This window comes from Manis pentadactyla, chromosome 14, assembly GCF_030020395.1.
Source record: "Manis pentadactyla isolate mManPen7 chromosome 14, mManPen7.hap1, whole genome shotgun sequence".
NCBI classification, from domain to species: Eukaryota; Metazoa; Chordata; class Mammalia; order Pholidota; family Manidae; genus Manis; species Manis pentadactyla.
Genome location: NC_080032.1, coordinates 73,580,638 through 73,603,364, shown reverse-complemented (window position 1 = coordinate 73,603,364; position 22,727 = coordinate 73,580,638). Strand labels below are relative to the sequence as shown.

Genomic DNA, 22,727 nt, shown 5'->3' with positions numbered 1-22,727 from the left:
TTCAAAAATCCTTTAAAGGATTCTCAAATTAAAAATCCAAAATGAACTTATATGTAATATATATGTATATAGTCTCAAATATATATATTTATGTGTATATAAAAATACTAACCAGTGTTGACTAAAAGTTGCATACCCTCCCTTAGAACTGGGTTTCAAGAAAGTGTTACAAATTCAGTCTGACAACTAAAAGTCAGATTCTCCAAATTAGCTTTTACCTGAATCATCAAGTTACACTTCAACTAGACTGAAGAATCATAGAATTTCTTAATTGTACAAAAACCTTTTTAGGGTATTTAGTTCAGTCTGCCTGTTTGGGTCAAAATGGGAACTAAAGAACAAAGTTTGAAATCTCTGATTCTAATTTATTTTTGACTATTGCTAGAGTTGGCATATCGGTTTCTTTTCAACCCAGGACACTTGAAAGAGTGCTGCTAATAATTATTCTGAGCCACAGGTAAAAATGTGGGATTTTTCTGGGCAAATGTGACCTCTGAATACCCTTATTTTTACAGATAGTTGACCTACATATGATTTTTTAAACATTAGATTGTTTTGAGAGCACTGTCTTATAAGAATTTTAAGAACAGTTGTCCATAAAAATCCTAAGGAGGTAAATGACGTCAGATGTTAAATTTGCTTTGCAGAAAATACTTTTTAAAAATAGAACAAATAAGAGATATTCTATGAATTCTTGATGATTATGTTCACAGAGTTCAGAGCTAGTGTTTACTCTGATGCCTCCATAACAAAATATCCCCAGTTAAAAACAAGAATGTGATAACATTTTCTGCACTTCTTTCCTTTTGTAGATTTAACTTACATGATATCCCAAATCCTGCTATTTACCTTAAAAGAAAATATTGTAATTAGGATGTTCCTTGGAAGAAGTGAGGTAAAAGATTTAAATAAAATCAAACTAAATTATAGATAATAGATTCTTACATAGGATACCACTGTTCTGCTACAAAACATTTTTTTCTTTGAAATAAGTCATAATAATTAATCCTAGAAGACATGTTTGTCTGAAGTGTTATTGGCTAGTTGCAAGAAGAGATAAATGCCCTATGCTAAGTAAGTGATTTGTTTACTTTTTATAAATAATTGAGCAATAACTGTCACTAAATCATAATATCTGGATTTGAAAGATGCACTTGACAACATAACAAATGAATTTTGTGTTGTAATTTTTCTGATTACGCTGGCATCATGGAGTTAGGGGTTCCCAGTGGAGCTTTAGTGAGTCTTCGTCAGTGCCTGAATGAATGAGTGGCACTTGGAAATACATGAAGTTGATACATGAAAATATTAAGTGGCTTATTTGAAAGAGATCAAAGAAAAGGTCTTTTCCATGATGAATTCTCAAATCACTGTTTACAAAATGACCTTCATCACCTTCCTATATAAATGCTCCTCTCAGTTTATTATTTTCTGTTGAAATATTTTGGCACTTCAAGTTTACTAGTTACAAGATGGGTAAAAATAGTTATTTTTAAATAAGATACCTCTCCACTTCCTTTTTGGTCACTTTTATATAAAGTGAAAGCAAAGTGTGAAAAGAGAAATAAAAAAGGAGGTAATTATGGGCCTCTAGAAAGTCTATAAAGACAGCAAAAATTTCAGGGCTTTTTCTTAGGAAAATATTGCTTATTTAAAAAGTTTCCACCTTAAAAGACTTATACAATTTTAAGTAAATAAGGCTTTTTGAAATTCATGATAAAACAGATTATTGCTTTCAAAATTCTTCAACGCTTTCATTATAAAAGTGTATATATCATATTCCAATTAGCATTTACTGTACTATGGCTAAAACCGGGGCATCATTTATTTTGATCTACCCATACCTTTCTTAGTTATATCAAGGGAGAGATCTGTAGTAACTAAATTACCCACGATATCTGTAAGAACAGTCTTTATGCTCTTATAATTGTGACTGATTTGTCCTCCCCTTCATTAAAAACTTATCTTAAAATCAGAACAGGGATGCTCTAAATAATTTCTTAATTAAAGCAATGTATTCCTAGTATCAGTGTATATGTTATCCTTTATTTTCCTGTTTCTTGCTGTTCCTACCTCTTATTATTCTAGCCCTCTCCATGACTCTATCTAAAAATTTGAAAAATCTTGTCTTTTAAATATCACAACAATAAATAGCAAGTTTGACACATTTCTTTTGTTCTAGCTACGGAAGATTCTTTTGAAGGCTAAGACTTCATGATTGTATGAAATGTTGGTGCAATTGCCATATTTGCCCAGAAGTATTACCCTCCTCACGTTGAAGGAAGAATATTCAATTTTACTTTTCTCTGAATCACTTATCCCAGTAGGCTGCAGTACTGATCATAAATAGCAGTAACACCTGCTCATAAGGCTTTGGAAAATGGGTACGAGGAGAAATTGACAGTTTGTGTTGAAAGTGAAAGTGTAATATTTAAATTCCGTTGGCAACTTTTAACTGAGTCAGAGGCAGAGAGAGAGAGAGATGATGGTCCTAAGTAAATCAGCCTTCTCTCTGGTCAGCAACCTAGAGACCTTTGTCCAGTGCAACCCTTTCTTGCCAAATATTTACAGTGTAAAAGCAAGAGAAGTGTAGTAAGGGTTAGCAAGGATAGCAAGGGTTAGGTTAACATGCTAGCTCCGATACTAAAGCTTCTGTGTGCAGACCTGGGGTATTTCCTACCATTCACAGCAGAGCTAGGGGAGGGACCAGGTGGTCCAAGCATCAGCCCATTTTTCTTTACACACTATTCTGTTACTGACTTCATGAAGCAGAAAATGATAAGTTTAGAAAGGAGTTAACACTGAATAAGCCAAAAACTGGAAAAACAGGTGGGACATTGTCATCTATTTTAGATTACAGATGTGCTGAAATAACTCACAGTACTAACATACATACTTTTAAGTTAGAATAAAATATCTCTGGCCTTTTCTATCTGTAGGCATAGAACACTGAGAGAGAGATTTCTAGGATGAATTTCAGTTAGAAAATTCTGGGTCTTCATTTGTTTAACTGTTAGAAGTCTTGTATATCCCGGAACACAAGGAAAGTGGAGGCTATAGACGAGCACTGTTCCATAGAAATATCATGTGATCCACATATTAATTTTTCTAGTATCCTCATTAAAAGGAAGGTTTTTTAAATCAAAATTAATTTTAAAAACATACTTTCTTTTACCAAATGGATTCAAAAGATTATCATTTCAATATTAATCAATATTTTAAAAATTATCCATGAAACACACTACTTTTTCTGGGCTACTCTTTGAAATCTGGTGTGTATGTTGCACTTAAGAGCATCTCTCCACAGACTAGCAACGTGTTCAAGTGGTCAGTAGCCACATGTGGCTAACAGTTACCGTACTGGTCAGCACAGCTATCAACAGTGAGTGAAATATAGTTAACCTGGCTTACGAGTTGATGGGAGGTGGGAAGGAAATAGCTCCGTGGTGAAATTAAAGGTCTGTACTCAAGGTGTGGAGGATATGGCTGTTTGGTTCTGTTTCATTTTTCCGGACTACCCTAGTCTAAAAGCAACCTAATTTGAATAGCAGTCCCCCAACTGGGGTAGATTCTGTGATTGTCAGGGACACCTAATAAATAACTCGTGGAGCTTGACTTGATTCTTCTAGAATGCCTTAAGTTCCTGTAAGTCAGGCATGGTTTTTGGGGAGAATAAAGTCTTCCTAGAATGTTTCCTTAGTCTGGCCTTTGCTGAAGACGCAATACCCAGAGAGGCAGATGACAGCGGCTCCCATCAAAATCTCTCCCTTCACCTTTTGCATTTCTTTTTATTTGCTATTACTCCCAAAGCAAAGTTAAGTATAGATCACAAGAATTCCAAAAACCACATAGTCTTCTCTCTTTCTGTTTAGAGAGACCTTCTTACCTGTAGTTGTATTATCCCCACCATGTTGTTATTTAAATGGTTGGATCATGATCTGATGCTCAGCAAGTCCAGCTGGTGGTTGGCAGATGCTTAGAATTAGCCCTCTGGGTTGGATTTGAGCACCTAGCCTCTCTCTGCCTGGGGCTTTTCTGTCTGATTCAAGAAAGAGCGGAGTATTGCCTGAGTGTGGGAGAGGGACACATTCTGAAGATACTCAAAATCCTACTGCACCAGACATGACACATCAGTCACCCAGGACGGTGTCGTCCAGGCAGGCTGCCTAGGCTTCTCTCCCTACTTGACCCCAGCTGAGCCTAACAGACCACTGACATATTTAACTGGTTAGAAGCATTTCTGAAAAAAACCCTGATCTTGACCATCTCCAGGCTTCTGCTCCTGTAACATCAGCCTGGGAAGCCCTTCCTTCAGCAGCCACCAGTTCTCTACCTTCTGAAATGCCACCTGTCATTCAGGTCTTGCTTCAAACAACGTCTTCTCTGGTACGCAGCACAGGTGTACGGAGTGGCTTGCCATCCTCTCCTTACTCCTCAGCCCTGCTCATCCTTCCCTTGAATTGTCCTCACAAGTTCCTGGACAGCACCCAACTGGTCATAGCTGTCTTGACATCTCTGAGTATCTTGTATGTAATAGGCGTTCTCTTTCACTCAACCTGAGCTCACTGAACCTGAGCTTTCTGTCTGTACCATAAGCTACCTGTGCAATTTCAGGTAGCAAGTTGTACATTTTAACATACACAGCTATATAGCATAGGTCTTCAGTAGTTTTTTAATTAAAATTGTATTAGTAAATTTCACTTAATTTACTTAATTTTCTGCTCATCTTTTCTTTCAGTGTACAATATCTGCTTACCTAGTGAGTGTGTCTATGCGTGTGTGTGTATCCTACGTATTTATCTATATAGAGAGGGAGAGCATATATATGAGATCTGCAAATATAAGATTTTATTTATATACAGAGAATGTATACACATGTGTATATATATTATAATACACATATATATGGAGAATGTACACATATATTCTACATGTATTTGTATTAATGTAAATATTAGATTTTATTTTCAGCAAATGGCTTTTATGCTTGGCATGATCTGTCTATGTTAATTAAAAGTATCACATACAAAGGCTGCCTTAATAAGCTAAATTGGAGTTCATTTCATAGACTAAAAATACCTAATTATGAAAGGATAATCTTTAAGTTTCCTTTAAAATGGAAATGTACCTAGTGCCTTTAAATATGGTCAACTCTGAAAGCTTTTTTTAGCTTAACCCTAGAAAAATTCAAAGTCATCTATATGCACAGATGTACACTAAAAATGTGTGCTAAACTTAACTGTGTAACAATTAGAGACTTAGTTCAAACTAATGTTAAACATTTTTTAACATTAATCATATTTTCCTTTGTACATTTTCAAATGTTCAGTTTCCTTTTTTTGACCTTTTAACTCCCGCCATATGTTTACCCTCATGACAGTGAAGTACATGTTAAGACCCAACAGGAGAGAAAACAGTAGTTTCAACGCTCTTCAGCCATGTAATGGATGTACTTTTTTATACTTAAAATAATTGACTGTTTAAAGTGTTTTCATTTTCTATCACTACATTCCTTAGTTTAAGAAATAGAGGAAATGAGAAGTATATTTGTAATTGACAAAAAAGCAGTCGCCCTTCTCAATATGCGTTCCTTTCCATCCCACATAACATATTCAATAAAACCTCACCACCCAGCAGTCAAAAGTTAAAGATCTTTTCAATTGATTACAATTGCATATCCTTGGAAAAACTAAACTTTACTTTCTCTGCATCTCTATTTATTCTGCAGAGAGAAAGTTTTTTATATAGGATTATAACTAAACTAATCCTCAACATTTTCAAAAAATACTTACTGTAAAATTCACGTGTACCTAAGTTGGTCAATGAGGATTGCCCAAATACTAGAAGAAAATACTTGATCTTTGTTCAGAATTAAGGTTTATTGCAGTAATATTTATTTTTACATTTTTCCCCAAATAATAAATTAATTTGAGTCAAATATTGTGCTTCCCATTGGCTTGAGGGAATTTGATTTAGTGACTTGAGCCACTGACCTGGTAAAAAATCTATAGAAACATCTGGTGCTGTGAAATAAAAGACACTAATACAATGAACACTCATTTTCCCCCGGATGCCTGTAGTAAACCATATTCATTATTGCTATGTTAAATGATTATATGTCTTTGAGTTTCTCTCTACCCCCACCCCCAGGAACATTAGTAATGAATATATACTAAACCATACAGAATTCACCTGATTTATGACTATGTTGCAAAAGCTGTTGAACATTTAGTAAAAATGCAAAGTTTTCTGGGTATATTTAAAATACATAAATATATTACCTTAGTTCTTGCTAGGCCACCCATGCATAAAAGTTATTAGATATTTTCTCTATGCATGCTCACTAAAGTGTATGGGAAGGTGTTGTACAGCATACAGATGGGCTGAGTTCTCACCTATAAGAAACTTGTCTGGTTTTTATCTTCAAGTCTGTGTTTAGATTGTCAATACCAAGTAGTGAAAGGGAAAATGGAATAGCAAGGGATAGAAAGCTCCTTTGGCATTCCTGCAAATAGAAATAAGCCCTGATATTGTATTGATGGTAGTTGTCATTTTTTATATTGTAAGTCTACTTTTGGTAGCGTGTCAGAAACAAGATAAAGGTCATATTGCTTAAAGCCTATGTAAGCATAAATGGTAGGAGACAATCAAACCCATAAATTGGCAAATTAACCCCCACCATGCTTTAATAATCTGTAAGACATCTTAAGATGAACAAAAGGATCAATGACCTTATTTTTTTTCCTCACCATAAATTTATGAGCTGGCTCTATGACTAACTTAGGTCAAAATTTGAAAATGATTCCTCTTTTAAATAAAGCTTTGTCTGTCTCAATGTACTGTTTATTAAGTACTCTTGGGCCTTCCTTTTACATGAGAATGAGATTGGATAAGCTCATAAACAAGAAGTTACAGAGATCTCTAGCTTAAAGAGAAAAGTAGGTCCGTGTTAACATCCTTATAAGTGAGTCTGGGAGTGAGGAGTGGGGAGGAGAATTTCCAGGATTATGAACAGTCTAAGTGAGTTAGATAATTAAGAGACTCTTCTTACATATTTCCTAGACACATCTGAAAAAAATATCTTACAAATGAGTACTATGCATGCCTTAAGCTGAATTGATATACTTACTATATGAAAATTTTTTATGCCTGAGAATCCAAATGTCATGTTTGAAAGCCAAAGGATAACATGATGTATTTTGAAAAGCCCATCTTATAAAATAGGACTTTGTTTCCTTCCCCAGTAAATTGCAGGTTTGTTCCACTGAGAAAAAGAAGAACATGAACATGGCTATCGAATGATCTCTTGATCCTTGGACAAAACTGAGGAAAAAGTCTAACAAATGCATCGTTTTGCAGTAAATTAGATCAGATTTCCGCATCTCCGCACTCAGTCTGCGAGCTGACAGTTCAGTAAAATGTTCCCTTGTAAGGTTCGCCCTCTTAGGAAAAGGGGCAATAATTCATCATTAGGATTTCAGAGTCCAGGTGTAGATGGAAACTGATGGAGCCTCCAGCGAAGCAGGGAAAGTGCGTGGAAGAAGAAAATTTTATCTGAAGCCTAATTCCCTGGTTACAGCAGAGAATAATTAAGATAATATTGCTTCAAGAGTCCTTTAATGATTAAAAATCACATATGCAGAATCCATAAATTGGAGGGCAACAAATTGGAAGGCTATAACATCAGAGAACTGTTTTGTGCACATCGTAGTGGAAAGTACACTAGCGCCGAACGCTGTACGGGCAGCCACCGGAGACCGGGACCATTCCAAGGACTTTGTTTAGATGCAACAAATCATTTGTCTGTTATTAACCCAGAGCTTGTAATTATGCAGATTGCCATAGATTTTCCTGGGCCTGGAAGTGAGATTGAGGGTTGTTCACCGTAGAGCAGGCAGCTCAGGGCTGGCCATGCATTACTGAACTTGCCACATTTATCATGTTGACTGATGGCAGTAGAAGCAGGTCTCAGGTCCCAGTGGTTAATGTAGTGGGTAATTAACTGTCATTTGCCTAGTAATAGGCTGATGATCAATGGTTTGTGTGGAAACAAATTCTAATCAGGTAGCTGATAAATGCTCAGCTAGCGAGAGCAATTGAAATTGGGGGAAACTATGTCCAGAATTTCAAAATGGCATTGTGTGTGTATGTTTATTAGGTATAAGCAAGCTGAGTAGTTCTTAAAATCTGCTTTCTCTCATACTAACCATATTTCGTATCCACAAGTGCATCTGTGTTCATGGAGTAAAGAACATTTTAGATTTCTCTAATTTCTCAAAAATAATAATGAGAGCAGAAAGCACAAATAGCATACATAAGTGATGTGACTCCTGAACAGTGAAGTACACTAAAAAGTACACACAGGATGGTAGAATGAACAAGAAAATTCTGCTTACAAAAGAACAGGATGAAAGCTTTAGGTTGTGATAGTTTCATTTTTAATGATGCCAGTGGAAGAAGTGAGATAGCACCTTTACACTGAAGTTGTTTTTAAAGAAAAATTACTTCCCCAAATTAGGATTGTACACTGAGAACACAAAGGTTCTCAGAGTTATATTCCTTAAAATAAGAACATTCAAATGTTTGAAAAATAAGCATCTACCAATTTTGAATTTAGTCTTCTGGAATATAAACCTTGTGTGCTTTGTATCCACTGTGGAGATTATGCAAGCAGACTGTTTTTTATTTGTTTTTTTTTTGTATCATTAATATATAATTACATGAGCAACATTGTGGTTACTAGATTCCCCCTGTTATCAAGTCTCCATCACATACCCCATTACAGTCACTGTCCATCAGCGCAGTAAGATGCTATAGAGTCACTACTTGTCTTCTCTGTGCTGTACTACCTTCCTCGTGCTCCCCACCTACTCCACATCGCTAATCATCAGAGAAATGCAAATTAAAACCACATTGAGATATCACCTACACCAGTTAGGATAGCTACCATCCAAAAGACAAACAAGAACAAATGTTGGCAAGGATGTGGAGAAAGGGGAACCCTCCTACACTGCTGGTGGGAATGTAAATTAGTTCAACCATTGTGGAAAGCAGTATGGAAGTTCCTCAAAAAACTCAAAATAGAAATACCATTTGACCCAGGAATTCCACTCCTAAGAATTTACCCTAAGAATGTAGGAGCCCAGTTTCAGAAAGATACAAGCACCCCTATGTTTATCGCAGCACTATGTACAATAGCCAAGAAATGGAAGCAACCTAAGTGTCCATCAGTAGATGAATGGATAAAGAAGAGGTGGTACATATACACAATGGAATATGATTCAGCCATAAGAAGAAAACAAATCCTACCATTTGCAACAACATGGATGGAGCTAGAGGGTATTATGCTCAGTGAAATAAGCCAGGCGGAGAAAGGCGAACAGACTGTTTGAAGAGCATTTAGAGTTTCCACCCTCAAGGAGCTTCTGTTCTTCAAGAGATACTCTAACCACACATAAGCGCAAACATTTGTTACTCATTGTGCCAGACACTTAGAAGCCGTTCTCACACCTTTCCAACAATTGTCATTAGCCTGGTAAGAGGGAAGAGTTGCAAACTTGAAAATGAATATACATGCCATTAGTAATACCTATCTTTGGAGTACTTAGAAGAAGAAGAGAAATTTCAGCACATTTGTGCGTAATCCTTAAATTCAGTAAAACAAAAGGCTAAGATGTTCTAAAGTACAGTTTTATAAATAAAATGACTTTTCTCCCTAGCACCTTTGAATTCATTAGTTTAAAACTGCTTTTAATTTGGTCTTTCCCAGGAGAGCCATTATATTTTCCTCCTGTCAGCCTGATGCTGGAGAAAAAAGAGAACTGGCAGATGTGTTTTTCATCGTTTGCTTCCTACTTAAAAAGTGCATTAACTACTATGCATAGAATATTATTTCTAATGACTCTTCACCACCATTAACAACTTTAAAGAAACTTGGTTTAAATATTGCCAGTGCAAACGGATAAAATATAAAATATTTTATTTCTACCCATTATGATGGAGACATTTTATTTTGTGCTATTTTTTTAGGTCATTACAGGAACTATTTTCAGGAATCTACAGCAAATAGGATTTTTTAAAATACCTTTTTCCCAGACAATTCCAGTGGTTCTTAGAGTATATTATGTTTCAACTCCTGGTCTAGCTATGTATAGTTTACAGCCTCATTTACTTTAATGTGTTAGCTGAATAACATAATCACAGCTATAACTACGGTCTAGGGCCATAAGGTGTATGTGCCTCCAATGTTTTTTGATTACTTAAATGGCTTGTTCATAAATGTTCTTTTAATAATAATGGCAAACCTGTTAGTAACTAGATGTCAAAAAATAGTGAGTCATTCAAATGGGCTCCTTTTCCAGCTAAAATGTTTAAAATGTGGCTTTGAGATCAAAGGTACATTGCTTTTATAAGTACTGCATATTCTAACAAGTAGAAGATTTTTGCTGTGAATTCATCCCCATTTCTGTGCACTTATGTAAACTTCTTAATGTATTTGTCTTTTCCTTTTCTTCTCAAACAAGATGTGATTTTCATCCAGAAAGGTCAACTGAGTATGTATCACAGAAGACTATTTATGTATATACCTAGGATAAAACTCACTTGTGCACATCAGACAGCATTGTGTATTGATAGCTCTACAGGGTGTATTAACATCTTTTCTAGTCACCATCTCAGACTACCCTGTAAGAGTTAGAGAAAAAAAAGTGTTTCTTGTTCTAGGCTCTTCGGTGTAACAGGAAACTGTGCTGCCTGTAGTAAGCTCATCCCTGCCTTTGAAATGGTGATGCGTGCCAAGGATAATGTTTACCACCTGGACTGCTTTGCATGTCAGCTTTGTAATCAGAGGTAAGCAGATTTCATTCTGGTCCCTAAAAATGGTAAAGCTCTCTTTGCTGGCAATTTATTTAATAGGTGGGAATTATATTATTAATTCAGTATACACTATACTTAAAACAGTTGATCTCAGCATTTTTGTTTTCTGCAAACATTCATTCAGTGCCACAAACAAATCACTGAGGAAGAGAAAGGTCTTAAATCTATACTTTTATCTGAAAGAAATGCGTCCTATGACAGGATATGATAGGAAATGAAAACACTTCTATAAACTTTTAGTCTTCTTATTATTCATTTTTTTATTTTTTTTTACTTTTCTCTATTTTAAAAAGTAGGTTTAAAATATCTTTACATTTTTGGATGACTTTTATGAGCAAACAAATTTGCACTGAGGCAAATATACAGGAGTTGGTGGTGGGTAATGTGTATTCATCTTATTTTTCATATTTATGGTTTCCCTATCTCCTGATTTCTTATCTTGAATCTTAACCTTGTTTTATAGGTGCTTTTTAAGTTGCGTCAAGTCTGTTTGGGAACAAGGCTGGATATAGCTAATAAGTAAAGACTTATCAGCATTGGAGAATGGAAAGCATATATTGCAGGGACTCCAGAAACCTAAATTCCAGGCTGGGCTTTGCCACTCACAAGATATATGACTGTAAACCAACCATTTTGGCTCTCAGGACTGCAGTTGTACATATTATTACAAATACAACATTTCAATAATTAGTATACTTAATTAATTTCAATGAAAATAAATTCATAGCAAGTGTGAAAACACCTGGACGTAGTGTATAATCAGTAAATATTAGTTGCATCAAGTTCTCATCATTGAAATTTTTCCTGTTTCACTGTTCCATGCAGCGTCTTCTTATGAGACATTGTAAGATAGTAGAAAAAATATGATAGTTAGAGTGAGAACTGGATTCAGATTCCAGTTCCACCATATAGTAGCTGTGTGATCTTGAGTATGTTATTTAATCTCTGACTTTGGATTCCACAGCCTTAAAATGGACACATTAATGCCTTTTTTAGACTTTGAAAATTCAGTGAAATAATTTATATTAACTACCAGGGACATAATGTTTCTCAAAAATTAGTTCTTTTATACTGATATTTATAATTCACTTTTACCAAATGATATTCCACTACCTTAGTTTTTGCACAAGATGTCTATCTCAATAATGTCTCCTAAATGTTTAGAATGTGGCCCACTGCAATATATAATTTAAATGGGAAATAATTGAAGATGTCATTTTCTAAGATCTTGAGTCTTCCTAACAAATATTTGGAATCAAAGTAGGTTAATTCAGACTGTGGTGATATTTAGCCAAAAATAAGTTGGCAAATGTACATGTTTATTTTAAGGGTATGGATTCACAAACACAAATATCTGCACATCCATACAGACACAAGAATATGTGTGTGTGCATGTATGTGTATGCATTTTAAAGATTTATTAGTAGTACATTTAGCATACTTCTGTTTACTTGACACACCAGTGTACTGATAGCATGCTAACACTACAGTTATCTTTATTCCATAATAATATTTACTGCTTTTCTACCTATAAAAGTATGCATATTCATTATAGAAAATATAGAAAAAAGAAAAGGATAAAGAATAATGTCATCCCATATCTTACTATTCTAGAAGAAAATATTTTAGTATTTTGGTGTATAGCTAACCATATATTCTTCTATGCATATATGAAAAATGATATATTGTATATAATTTATATTAAACCCTCAGTTAGAAATCTGAGAGGAAAGGAACAGGGGAGAATCCTAGGGTTTGATAATTGGACTTTTTCATTTAATATAGTGTGTTTTTACCTGCCTTTAAAAATTCTTTTAAGATATTTTAAGTTTTCTTGTGTTGGGTTTTATGGGTAAAGCTTCCTATAAATCAAATCTATTAGATGGATAGGATTTTCTTCAATCTTTTATGTTATCAATATTACCAATAGAATATAGACTTCATAAACAAATCTATGTCAGGATAAATTTACAGGAGGATAATAATTAATTGGACAAAATATGTAACATTTTGAAGGCTTCTGTTATATTTTGCCAAATTGCCTTTCAGAAAAGCTATGCCATTTATTCTCAGACCATAAATGTAAAGAACTCTGTATTCCCTCACATTTGCTCTAACACTGGGAATTATTATTTAAAAGAATTCCTTGTCACCTAGAGGGATGAAAGGGGTATCACATTATAATTTTTAATTAGCATTTATTAGATTATTAATGGCCGTTTGGTATTTCTTCTTTGGGGGAACTGCCTGTTAATCCCCTCTGTCCATTTGTCTACTAGGGCATGCTCACCTATTTTATCTATGCACTCCACAGAAAATCAAAACATCAGCCAAGGGCTAAACCCAACCTAAATTCTATTATGATGCCAAGTAATTGTAGGTTGTTAATGCTATTTACAAATCATATATCAATTTTATTTTACCATTGAAGTAAAAAGTTGCATTCACAATTAAGTCTGTCTCCTCAGTAGAACTCAGTCAAGTAAGACACACACTCCTAAATTTTGACTCTAAAACTGTTCACATTCTTATTGCTGCAAAATACTATTCTAGTATCATTATTAAAGTACCTAATATATTTCTGTGTTCGCTTCATTTATTACATGCCATAATGGGACTGCATATCTTTAATACTGGTTATGCACAATTAGCACTTAGCTATTGTCTTGTCACTTCAGCCCCTACAAGACAAACTTCTTTAATGCAAGAAGTCAGCTAATCTTTATCAGTCAAGCAAAGCAGACAAATTCTGTTACTCTGAATATAGAGGGTTTTCAATTTAGGAGATTCTCCTTTTACGTTGATGTTCACTGTGAAAATCCTGGCCAGGAAAGCCATATGCCACATGAACTTAAACTTCCATGGTCAAATCATTGCCACAGTATTGCACTTTTTCACATGAAATATAAGGTAAATAGGTAGTTTATAGGCACTTTCCCTTAGGCAAACTTTACTGACATTGGAAATTGTGCTATTATAAATCCTTATGAATTTTATTTAACAGTCATTTCATTTTAACTTTTAAATCAAAATATCATTAAGATCTAAAGCATTTCTGAATGTTTTTTAAAAAAAATTATAGTAATAATAACTTTTCAAGGTTGGTTGTTCCTTATATATACCCTTTCTGCCCTTTTTACAGAGGTAAGGCTAAAAATGTGAATCCTGAATTAAAAATCTAAAGGTTTCTAACTTAAAACTCATTCAGAATTAGAAAAGTCTGTGCAATAGGTTACTTGCTTAGAGATGAATAAGCCCCTCCATCTTAGAAAATTCTGTAAAACTAGATGGTGATTTTTTTAAAAAAAGAAAAAACATGCTCATTTGTGTGAAATTGCCTCAAATACGTGGAACTGAATAACATTAAAAAATAAAAGCACTGTGCTAGGCTCTAAGGAAACAGAGGTGAATAAAATCTAGTTTCTTTCTCAGAGGTATTCAGAGCTGTGGAAGAGACAGGACATCAAAGATTCACGGAAGAAGGGAATCGATGCTAAACAGATCCATACTTAGGGAAGAGAGGTGTGTCCTTGAAGTCTTGAGGAAGCATCAAAGGGTTGATGTGCTGGGTTTTAAAAAGGAACTCCCTGGGACTGGCTGAGATACAGCAAGTGTGTCTGGTGGGGGTCGGGGAAGATGAGGAAGCCAGGCAGCAGCAAGGAAAGGGTTTTCCAAACCGATGGACCTGCCTGCAAGGCATGAAGGTGTGAAAGCATTTAGTGTGTTCAGGAAATGGAACCTAGGTCAGTACGTTCAGAGATTAGAGGGAGTTTTCTAAAGATATGGAAGAGTCAGGAATAGAGTGAGGGGTTGGGAGGAGATGAAAATGTGAAAGTCAGTGAATGAAAGTCAAAATGAATACAAATTTAAATTATTCATCTAAAATAACTTTGTTCTTTAAAGCTTTTCTGACCTGGAATAAATCTGTTTTAACCAATATTTATTGACCACCCACCTCAAACGGTAGTACAGTTTATGGTTGTATTTCAAAGAGTTTAAAGTATAACTGATGATCACTTACCTCAGCACTGCTCTCCAGATTGAGAAGCCTGTTATTACACATTCAGTAGAATCTTTGAAATGGCAAAGTAAATGATACACCAGTAAACAAGTGCCTTGGGAAAAATTACAATGGGTTAACATGGTCAGGGAATATTGATGGAGGGCATAGGAACTAAAGAATTTTTAGAATTTAAATGCCAAAAGGGGGAGATGCATTCTGAACAGCTTAAGCCACTGTGAAATGATTATTAGTAGCAAATAATAATGATAGCAAGTTCTTTTATAGTCCTGATCACACACCAGACTTTGTTTTGGTTTGGATGTACTACCTCATTTACTATGTAAAATAGCCCATAAATAGGTACTACTATTAGCCTCCTTTTACAGGTCAGGAAACTGAAGTACAGAAAATTGAAGTAACTTCCCCAAGATTACACAGATAGAAAATGGTAGACTCACCATTTGAACGTAGGCAGTCTGGTTCTTGTCTCTGGACTCGGAGCTGCTGTGAGAGCAACAGCCTGTTTCAAGAGGGGATTTTATTTTTCTGACTAAGTGAATATAAATATGAATAGATACAGTAGCATTCAAGTAAGGTAGACTTTGAGTAATGTATAGCAGGATTCAGGGTGTGGGTAGTGTAACTTGGTGCAGAAAAGATTGTTAGGAATGAAGTTTGTAATGACAGCTGGCCTGTCATTGGGAAAAGACAGTTATTTGTGCACAAGGGCATAGTGGTAGGACAATGAATATATAACCTGCACTTCTTACTAAAAACAAAGTGCAGTATCAAAATCTCCATATTTTAGTAACTGAGGATGCTAAATAGGAAAGTAGAGACATTACAAATAGAGCTGGGACACTCCTTGCCCCTTTTTTTAAAGTGTTGTGGAAATAGAAATTAATTATAATTGACAGTCACTAACCTTAGGGAAATAAGATAACTAAGTTAACTTTTTCATTCTGAGAAAGAGTATTTCAAATAGGGTCTTCTTAGCAGAGGCTTTTGAGAGCCTGTTCAAAACTACTTACTAAGTCCCATATTTTATAGGGATGATTAATGAGTTATGCTTATTTTCTGTACTTTTTGGGTCTATAAGATCATATGAATTCAACTGGAATCACTCCAAATTATCTGGAAATTAAATCTGTTATTAATTCCAAAATCAAGATGAAATCCCTTACTACTCTGATGGGGCATCTTTTTATTCCTTAACATTTATTTTTTAAATGAAGGCAAAATTAATTGAAGTGACTACCCCACAAGCAATTAGGATAAGATTACAAGGAAAACCATCAGCTTATTTTTAGGAACGTTAGCCTGACCTGTTAATATGCTTACAGTTTCCTCTGGCCATCACTGCTCTTAGAGTAATTTTTCTGCAACTGCTCAGTCTCATAAGTAGCTGGTTACATAATATTGAAAATGAGCCTTTTTTACAAGTCACAGTTACAGATTATTTTGTTAAGCATCTAAATATCTGCATTGCTGTTTCTCTAATTTCTTCATGTTTATATCTGGAACATTTTAAAGGAAGATACCACTCTCTATTGCAAAGCAACCACAATCGCTCTTCACCATAGCTTTCAAGGCTGTTTTGTTTAAATTACATGTGTAAGTGTGACATTCCTCACCCAGATTCTGTTTCATCTTGACCTTGAAGTATAAATTGATATGTACATAAAATGTACTTTATCCAGTTGACAATGTATTAGTAACAAAATATTTCAGGTAGGAATATTTTAGATGCATTCCATTTATATGACCAAGATCTCATTGAATAGGAGGCAGACTTTTTTTTAAGTTATACAAAGAATAATATTAATTACCTTGAGGGAAAGCATGGGTCTTGAATCCAAAGAGGCCGGGGTCCCTCTCCTTCCTCTACCCCACACATGCTAGTTATGGGAACTTGGGCACATTTCTTCAGTTCTGGGAGGAAGCCTCAGGTTTTTCTTCTGAAAAAAAAGCAATGGCAATATTTACTTTCTCAGTTGGATGTAAGGAATACATACAATTGTGTATATACATGCTTAGTGTTAGCATATGGTTAAGTACTTTTTTAGAAAAGGTGGCTGTTTTAGTTGTCTGCATTCCAAACACTGAGGTAAGGCTTTACGTATTTCATTTGTACTCTTTACCACAAACTTATAGAAGTTACTGATATTAAATAAAATAAAAGCTGAAGTTTCATTTTCAATATCATAAGGAAGGTTGGGAGTTGAGCCCAAATCATTGCAATATGCCTCTCTTGTCTTTCATAGACTTCTTATTTTAGCACCCCTACAATCCAGTGACACAGCTGTCTTATCTTAACCACAAGAGACCTGACTCAGAAAGCATGAAATGTACCCTGTGTCACACTGGGAAGGTGACTGGCAGGGCTCAGGACTAGATCCCTAGACTCTTGGTTCAGCTCTTTTCTCACCAGAATTACCCTAAATTTATTAATCTACAAATAAAAGTTACCTAAATTTCAAGGCCTCTGCAGGTAAGAATGACATGACATAATATATAACCTGTACTTCTTACTGAAGTTTTATTTGATAGCAAATAGAATTGAGAGCCTGGTTAAAAAATTAAAGGAAAACTTGAGGCGATATGAAGTTGAATAAGTACCAGCTTAGTTGGTTTTTAGAAGAAAAAGAAGATTAGGTAACATCAGCTGGAATACAATAGTGTTTTACTGAATTGATTTATTTTTGATGATATTTTAATAGTAACACCTTATTAGTCAGTTCAAATGAATTTCAACAGTAACATACATTGAAAATTTTGAATGGCCATCAAATATATGCCACATGTCATTTTCTATTTTCTCACATAAAAGGTAAGGATCTAATTTGACTACTTATGCCGCTCCAACAAAAGAAATATTTCCTTTTCTTCAACGCATCTTAACGACCAGGATCATCTACAAAAACTGTTTTATTCAAAAACACTTTTAATGCACAATATTTCAAGCTTATAGTTTGCAACTAATAAAAAGAAGATATACTTAAAGTCCAAACCTGAATGCTCATTGTATCCAAGTAGCCTTGAACACAAACAGCTCCAGGATTTCAAGATCAGTGCATAGTCTGTATTTTCAATCAGCAGGCAGTAATCCTAGGGAAAAAAAAGTAAATTCCACAAATAAACAGACCAATCTTCCTTTAAGAGGAAAGCTAATTCTTTTCAATCTACTTTTTTTATTACACTATTTTCCCCTCTATCTACTTAGCTAGAATAAGGATAAATTTCCAAAGCTACCCAGTTGGAAAATAAATAGGTTGACTGTTTGTCTAGCATCCCAATCTTTGCAAATGTAAATCAGCCCAACTGCTCCTCATTTAAACCTTCAACTTAACAAAACATTAAAGGGTGGGTTTCACTGCACATTTTAATCTCTCCACTAACATTTCTGCTTGAACATCACTCGAATTGACTCCCTGATAAAGAGAGGCCACTATCAAAGGTCAGTGAGGTCAACTTGCATAATTACAAGTAGTTTTACTGGGTCAACTCTACCAGACACTGCTGTTTGAAGGTTAAATTGTTACAATTAAAAATATATACAGATCTCCCCAGAGTTACTTTATTGTTAAATGTACCGGAAACAGAGCAAGCATTTATTTCTGACCTTAATTGTGTCCAGAGTGTCACCACTGGGAAATTATACAAAAAGAGCACTTATTAAAAACATTACAGTCTTTCACGTTAAACAATGCTTTACAGAATGAAATATATAATTAGCTACTGGAAACTAGTTTATTTATCACATCGATGTTAAGAAGTTCATTCCAGTCTCTCCCTTCGGTTTAATTGGAAGTGCTCAAAGAAGTGACATTTACTATTTCATAGTTGGTGAACTTGCCACAAACAAAGGAATATGGCCCAGCGTCAGAGCAGGCTGATGCTAAATCAACTTTCACTTCAGAGCAATCACTTCCAAATTACTAGAATTTAATCACATTTTAATAACCAAGAGTAAAAGGAAGCTTTAAATGGACTGTTTTCTAATTGTTTGATTCACTGTAATGCTCTTACATTTTTTTATGAAGTGGATAAAGTGGATAGCCAGTGACAAGACCTTCCATAATCATGGCAGTGAAATATTATGATCATTCTTTCTTTAATTTTAATGAGTATAAATATAGATCAGTTCTTTTTTCTTTCCCAATGTGGTCAAAAAGAAGAAAAAAATTACCTCTGCTGCCCAAGGTTTTCCTATGTTTTTTATTTATAAAGTTAGGGTTTCAAATTGTGTGTACAGCATTTTGTTACATGACTTAAATGCTTTAACTTTGACGATAAAGGCAGCTTTCTAAGCCAAGTTTTCAAATTCGGGGAATCACCATGTGCAGTTAGGAAAAGAAAACTTCAAATCTATAGATCTCAGTGAATTGGTCTTAACACATTTTATTTTTTTAAATATTTTCAGATTTTGTGTTGGAGACAAATTTTTCCTAAAGAATAACATGATCCTTTGCCAGACGGACTACGAGGAAGGTTTAATGAAGGAAGGTTATGCACCCCAGGTTCGCTGATCTATCAACATCACACCGTTAAGAATACAAAGCACTACATTCTTTTATCTTTTTTGCTCCACATGTACATAAGAATTGACACAGGAACCTACTGAATAGCGTAGATATAGGAAAGCAGGATGGTTATATGGAATAAAAGGCGGACTGCATCTGTATGTAGTGAAATTGCCCCCGTTCAGAGTTGAATGTTTATTATTAAAGAAAAAAGTAATGTACATATTGCTGGATTTTTTTGCTTGCTATTTGTTTTTGTGTCACTTGGCATGAGATGTTTATTTTGGACTATTGTATATAATGTATTGTAATATTTGAAGCACAAATGTAATACAGTTTTATTGTGTTACCATTTGTGTTCTGTTGTTCTTTGTATTGTTGCAGTTAGTACAATCAGTGTTTAAACTTACTGTATATTTATGCTTTCTGTATCTACCAGCTATTTTAAATGAGCTGTAACTTTCTAGTAAAGAACTGAAGAGCAAATCTCACTAATGAAACACATATAGATAAAGCAAGTCTATCAACAATAAAAATACTAAAACTACACACACACAACATTTTAGCAACATCGACTATAATTGCCACTATGATTTAGAGTCTATCAGTCTTCTCATCACAACCCCCTATTTTCAGGGGGTTAAAGATCAGCTTTAAAAAAAGTGCATAAAAATTTCATCTTAAAGCACTTTCATTTTATACCAACGTGAAAAGTGCCATTTTTAGAATAACTTGAAAGCTTAAAGCTTAACAGTTTTACTTCTACGATCCTTGTGTGTGTGTGTGTGTGTGTGCTCCTTACCTATACAATGGCTTCATTTTATTCGTTTGAGCCATTCACCCCTTATGTGAACTAGTGCCTTTGGGTATCATGTAAATTTTTTCCAAAGGGTTACTTTAGAAAAGTGTTACACAATTGTGAGATAATTTTAAAATGATAAATTTCTTGTACAAATTTTGCCCGAATCTCTCCATAAGAGCTAAAGGTTTAATAACTTAATAACTTGATAAATTTCTGGCACTGAAAGGATTTGAGTGCAAATCTCCTGAAACCATGATAATGCACACTGAAGCTATATTCGAGTAGTGAGGTTCCTTTTGACCAGAGCAACCTAGTGCTCACAGAATCTTCTAGAAGAAGAGAAACAGAGGGATTGGTTAAAAAAAAAACTGATAACTGGTGATTATATATTTTTCTGTATTTACCTGACACTTATTTGAATGTTCAAAAGTGAACACTTTAAAAGTTTCATGTGTCTTACTTACTCTCATTCTTTCCTAAAGTCATTACCCACTCAGAATATATCACTTAGGCTAAAATCTATTATTCCATTTTTGAAAGCTGAAAAACTCTCCCCTTCCTTACATGATAGCTGAGGAAGTAGAAAGCTTTCTAGAAACAAATTATGGAAACTGGTTATTTAAATTACAATTAAGGAAATAAAAATGAGACTGTGATCTCTTCTCCTGGGTTGCTCACCCTTTGCTTCTGCTCCCTGTAATAGAACTACTTTTCAACAAAATAATACCACACAGGCACAATGAAGCATAGTTTTACTAGAGCAAATTTCGCGCTGTGGATTTTTCTTTTTTCTTTATTTTTCTCTCGATCACTTATATAGAAACCGATATTTCCCCAATATGCAAAATATGTTATTTGCATACATATTTTGTCCTGCCAATAATATATGCATTGCAGGTGAAAATGAAATGTGATAACCTGAATTCTTGGTTTGGAGCCAAAATAGTAAGCTGAAAATAATGCTGTGTGGATTTGAGTTGTTTTAAAACAAAGTTTCCCTACGACCATGCATGTGAATCTGGATATTGCCTCTCATTTTTAAGAAAATGGTTCTGTGAAAAGTGAATGATCTGTATTTTTACAAATGCTTCATGGTTAAGAGTGTTCATGTCACCTGTCCCCCAGATTTGAGATATACTGAAAAAAAATTTTTTTTTTCAAAATACCTAGTTGGGGCCTAAAAAATAACTATTATTTTAGCCTTAGAGCCTTACATTTGTTTCCTGAAGAGACTTGCATAGCAGAAACCAAAACAGAAGAGCAAATGGGAGAAGGAAGGGAGATAGTGAGAAGTGGTTTTCCTAACACAGCCCTGCTAGTCCCCAGTGAGAGTTGTTTACAGCTCATGTGGATGTAAAATTTTAATTATCAGTATCTTTACCAAGTGTTCTTTCTTAGATTTAAATGGTTTGCATATGTTTATCAATATGTCAAAATACTTGTAAATTAGGGACAAACTTTTTCTAAGTTTCCTGAAGCTGTTTCATTACCGGAAGACCACACAAGGTTTTTTTTTTTACTGACTTTTTGTTTGCTAAATCCTCTGGGAATTAATTCTTATGCTTTTTGCTACAAACAAAATTGCTCACCTGGATTAAAGATTAAGGCCTTAATCTCCTTAGATTATCTTTAATCTCCATGAAATTGTGAAACAAGACAGAAATAGGCCATTTTGCAGCTAATTGCCCAGAAAGAGAAGCATTTTTTACCTGAACTGCTCAACGGATTGTCTTGATGTACTCAAAGTCCCAGAGTTATTGTCAACTTTTTTCTCTGTATTGTGTAGCCCTGATGTCACTTAGCTTGTTATCTGACGCCTCCAGTCTGACACGTCCACTGGATCTTTGATATCTCAAGCAGCGAAAGCACCCTTCCTAACATGCGTCTCCTAATAGGCTGCCTGTGATGAAGGGGCAGGTCCCTCCACTTCACCGGAGTGCTGGCTGAGTTTAAAAGCTGACCTGTGTTTGTAATTTTCACTTTCATCTTGCTTAATAAATATCCGCTGGATTCTTGCATTCATATTTTATATTTGGATTTATGTTTTTAATAAAAGGGGTGTTAGAATATTTGATAGCGCTTAATTGGCAACCTCTAAGATGATCCCTAGAAAGTGTATGTTAAGCTCATAAAAAAGGGGGAAAACAATGTGTCAGGACATTTATCTTCAAAAAGTAGATCATGACAAACATAGAAAAAGTACCTCAGATGCTTTCTCCAAATGTTTTATTTAGGATCTCTCAGCTTTGTTAGTTTACTGCTATTTACTTTTGTGGGGAAACTCAAACTGTCAGAAATGAAGGTAGCAATTGCTGGGTGTAATTTTGTGCATTTATACAAATCTGAACTGATCTTTCTGAAAGCAACTGTGTTGCTGTTGTCAGACTCGATTTCCAATTTCCTGTCTAATTAATTAAAACCACAAAACCCCAAGTAAAGACTACATTTTCAAGGAAACGATGTTCTGCCTTAACGGAAACAGGGTGCTGAAAATTGTATCTGCAGTAAAACATGCCATACACAA

The 22,727-nt window shown here is 34.7% G+C and overlaps 1 protein-coding gene across 7 annotated transcripts in view; it reads left to right on the top strand.

Moving 5' to 3' along the window:
• The window catches only part of LMO3 (LIM domain only 3), a 52,859-nt gene extending 32,688 nt beyond the window's left edge, over positions 1-20,171 (top strand). For all 7 annotated transcript variants that reach the window (XM_036908789.2, XM_036908773.2, XM_036908762.2 and 4 more), the window contains 2 exons: positions 10,723-10,848; positions 19,302-20,171. In XM_036908789.2, coding sequence (XP_036764684.1) covers positions 10,723-10,848; positions 19,302-19,407 — 232 coding nt within the window. In that variant the 3' untranslated portion in view covers positions 19,408-20,171. The remainder of the gene's footprint in view (positions 1-10,722; positions 10,849-19,301) is intronic.
• Positions 20,172-22,727: the final 2,556 nt, after the last annotated feature.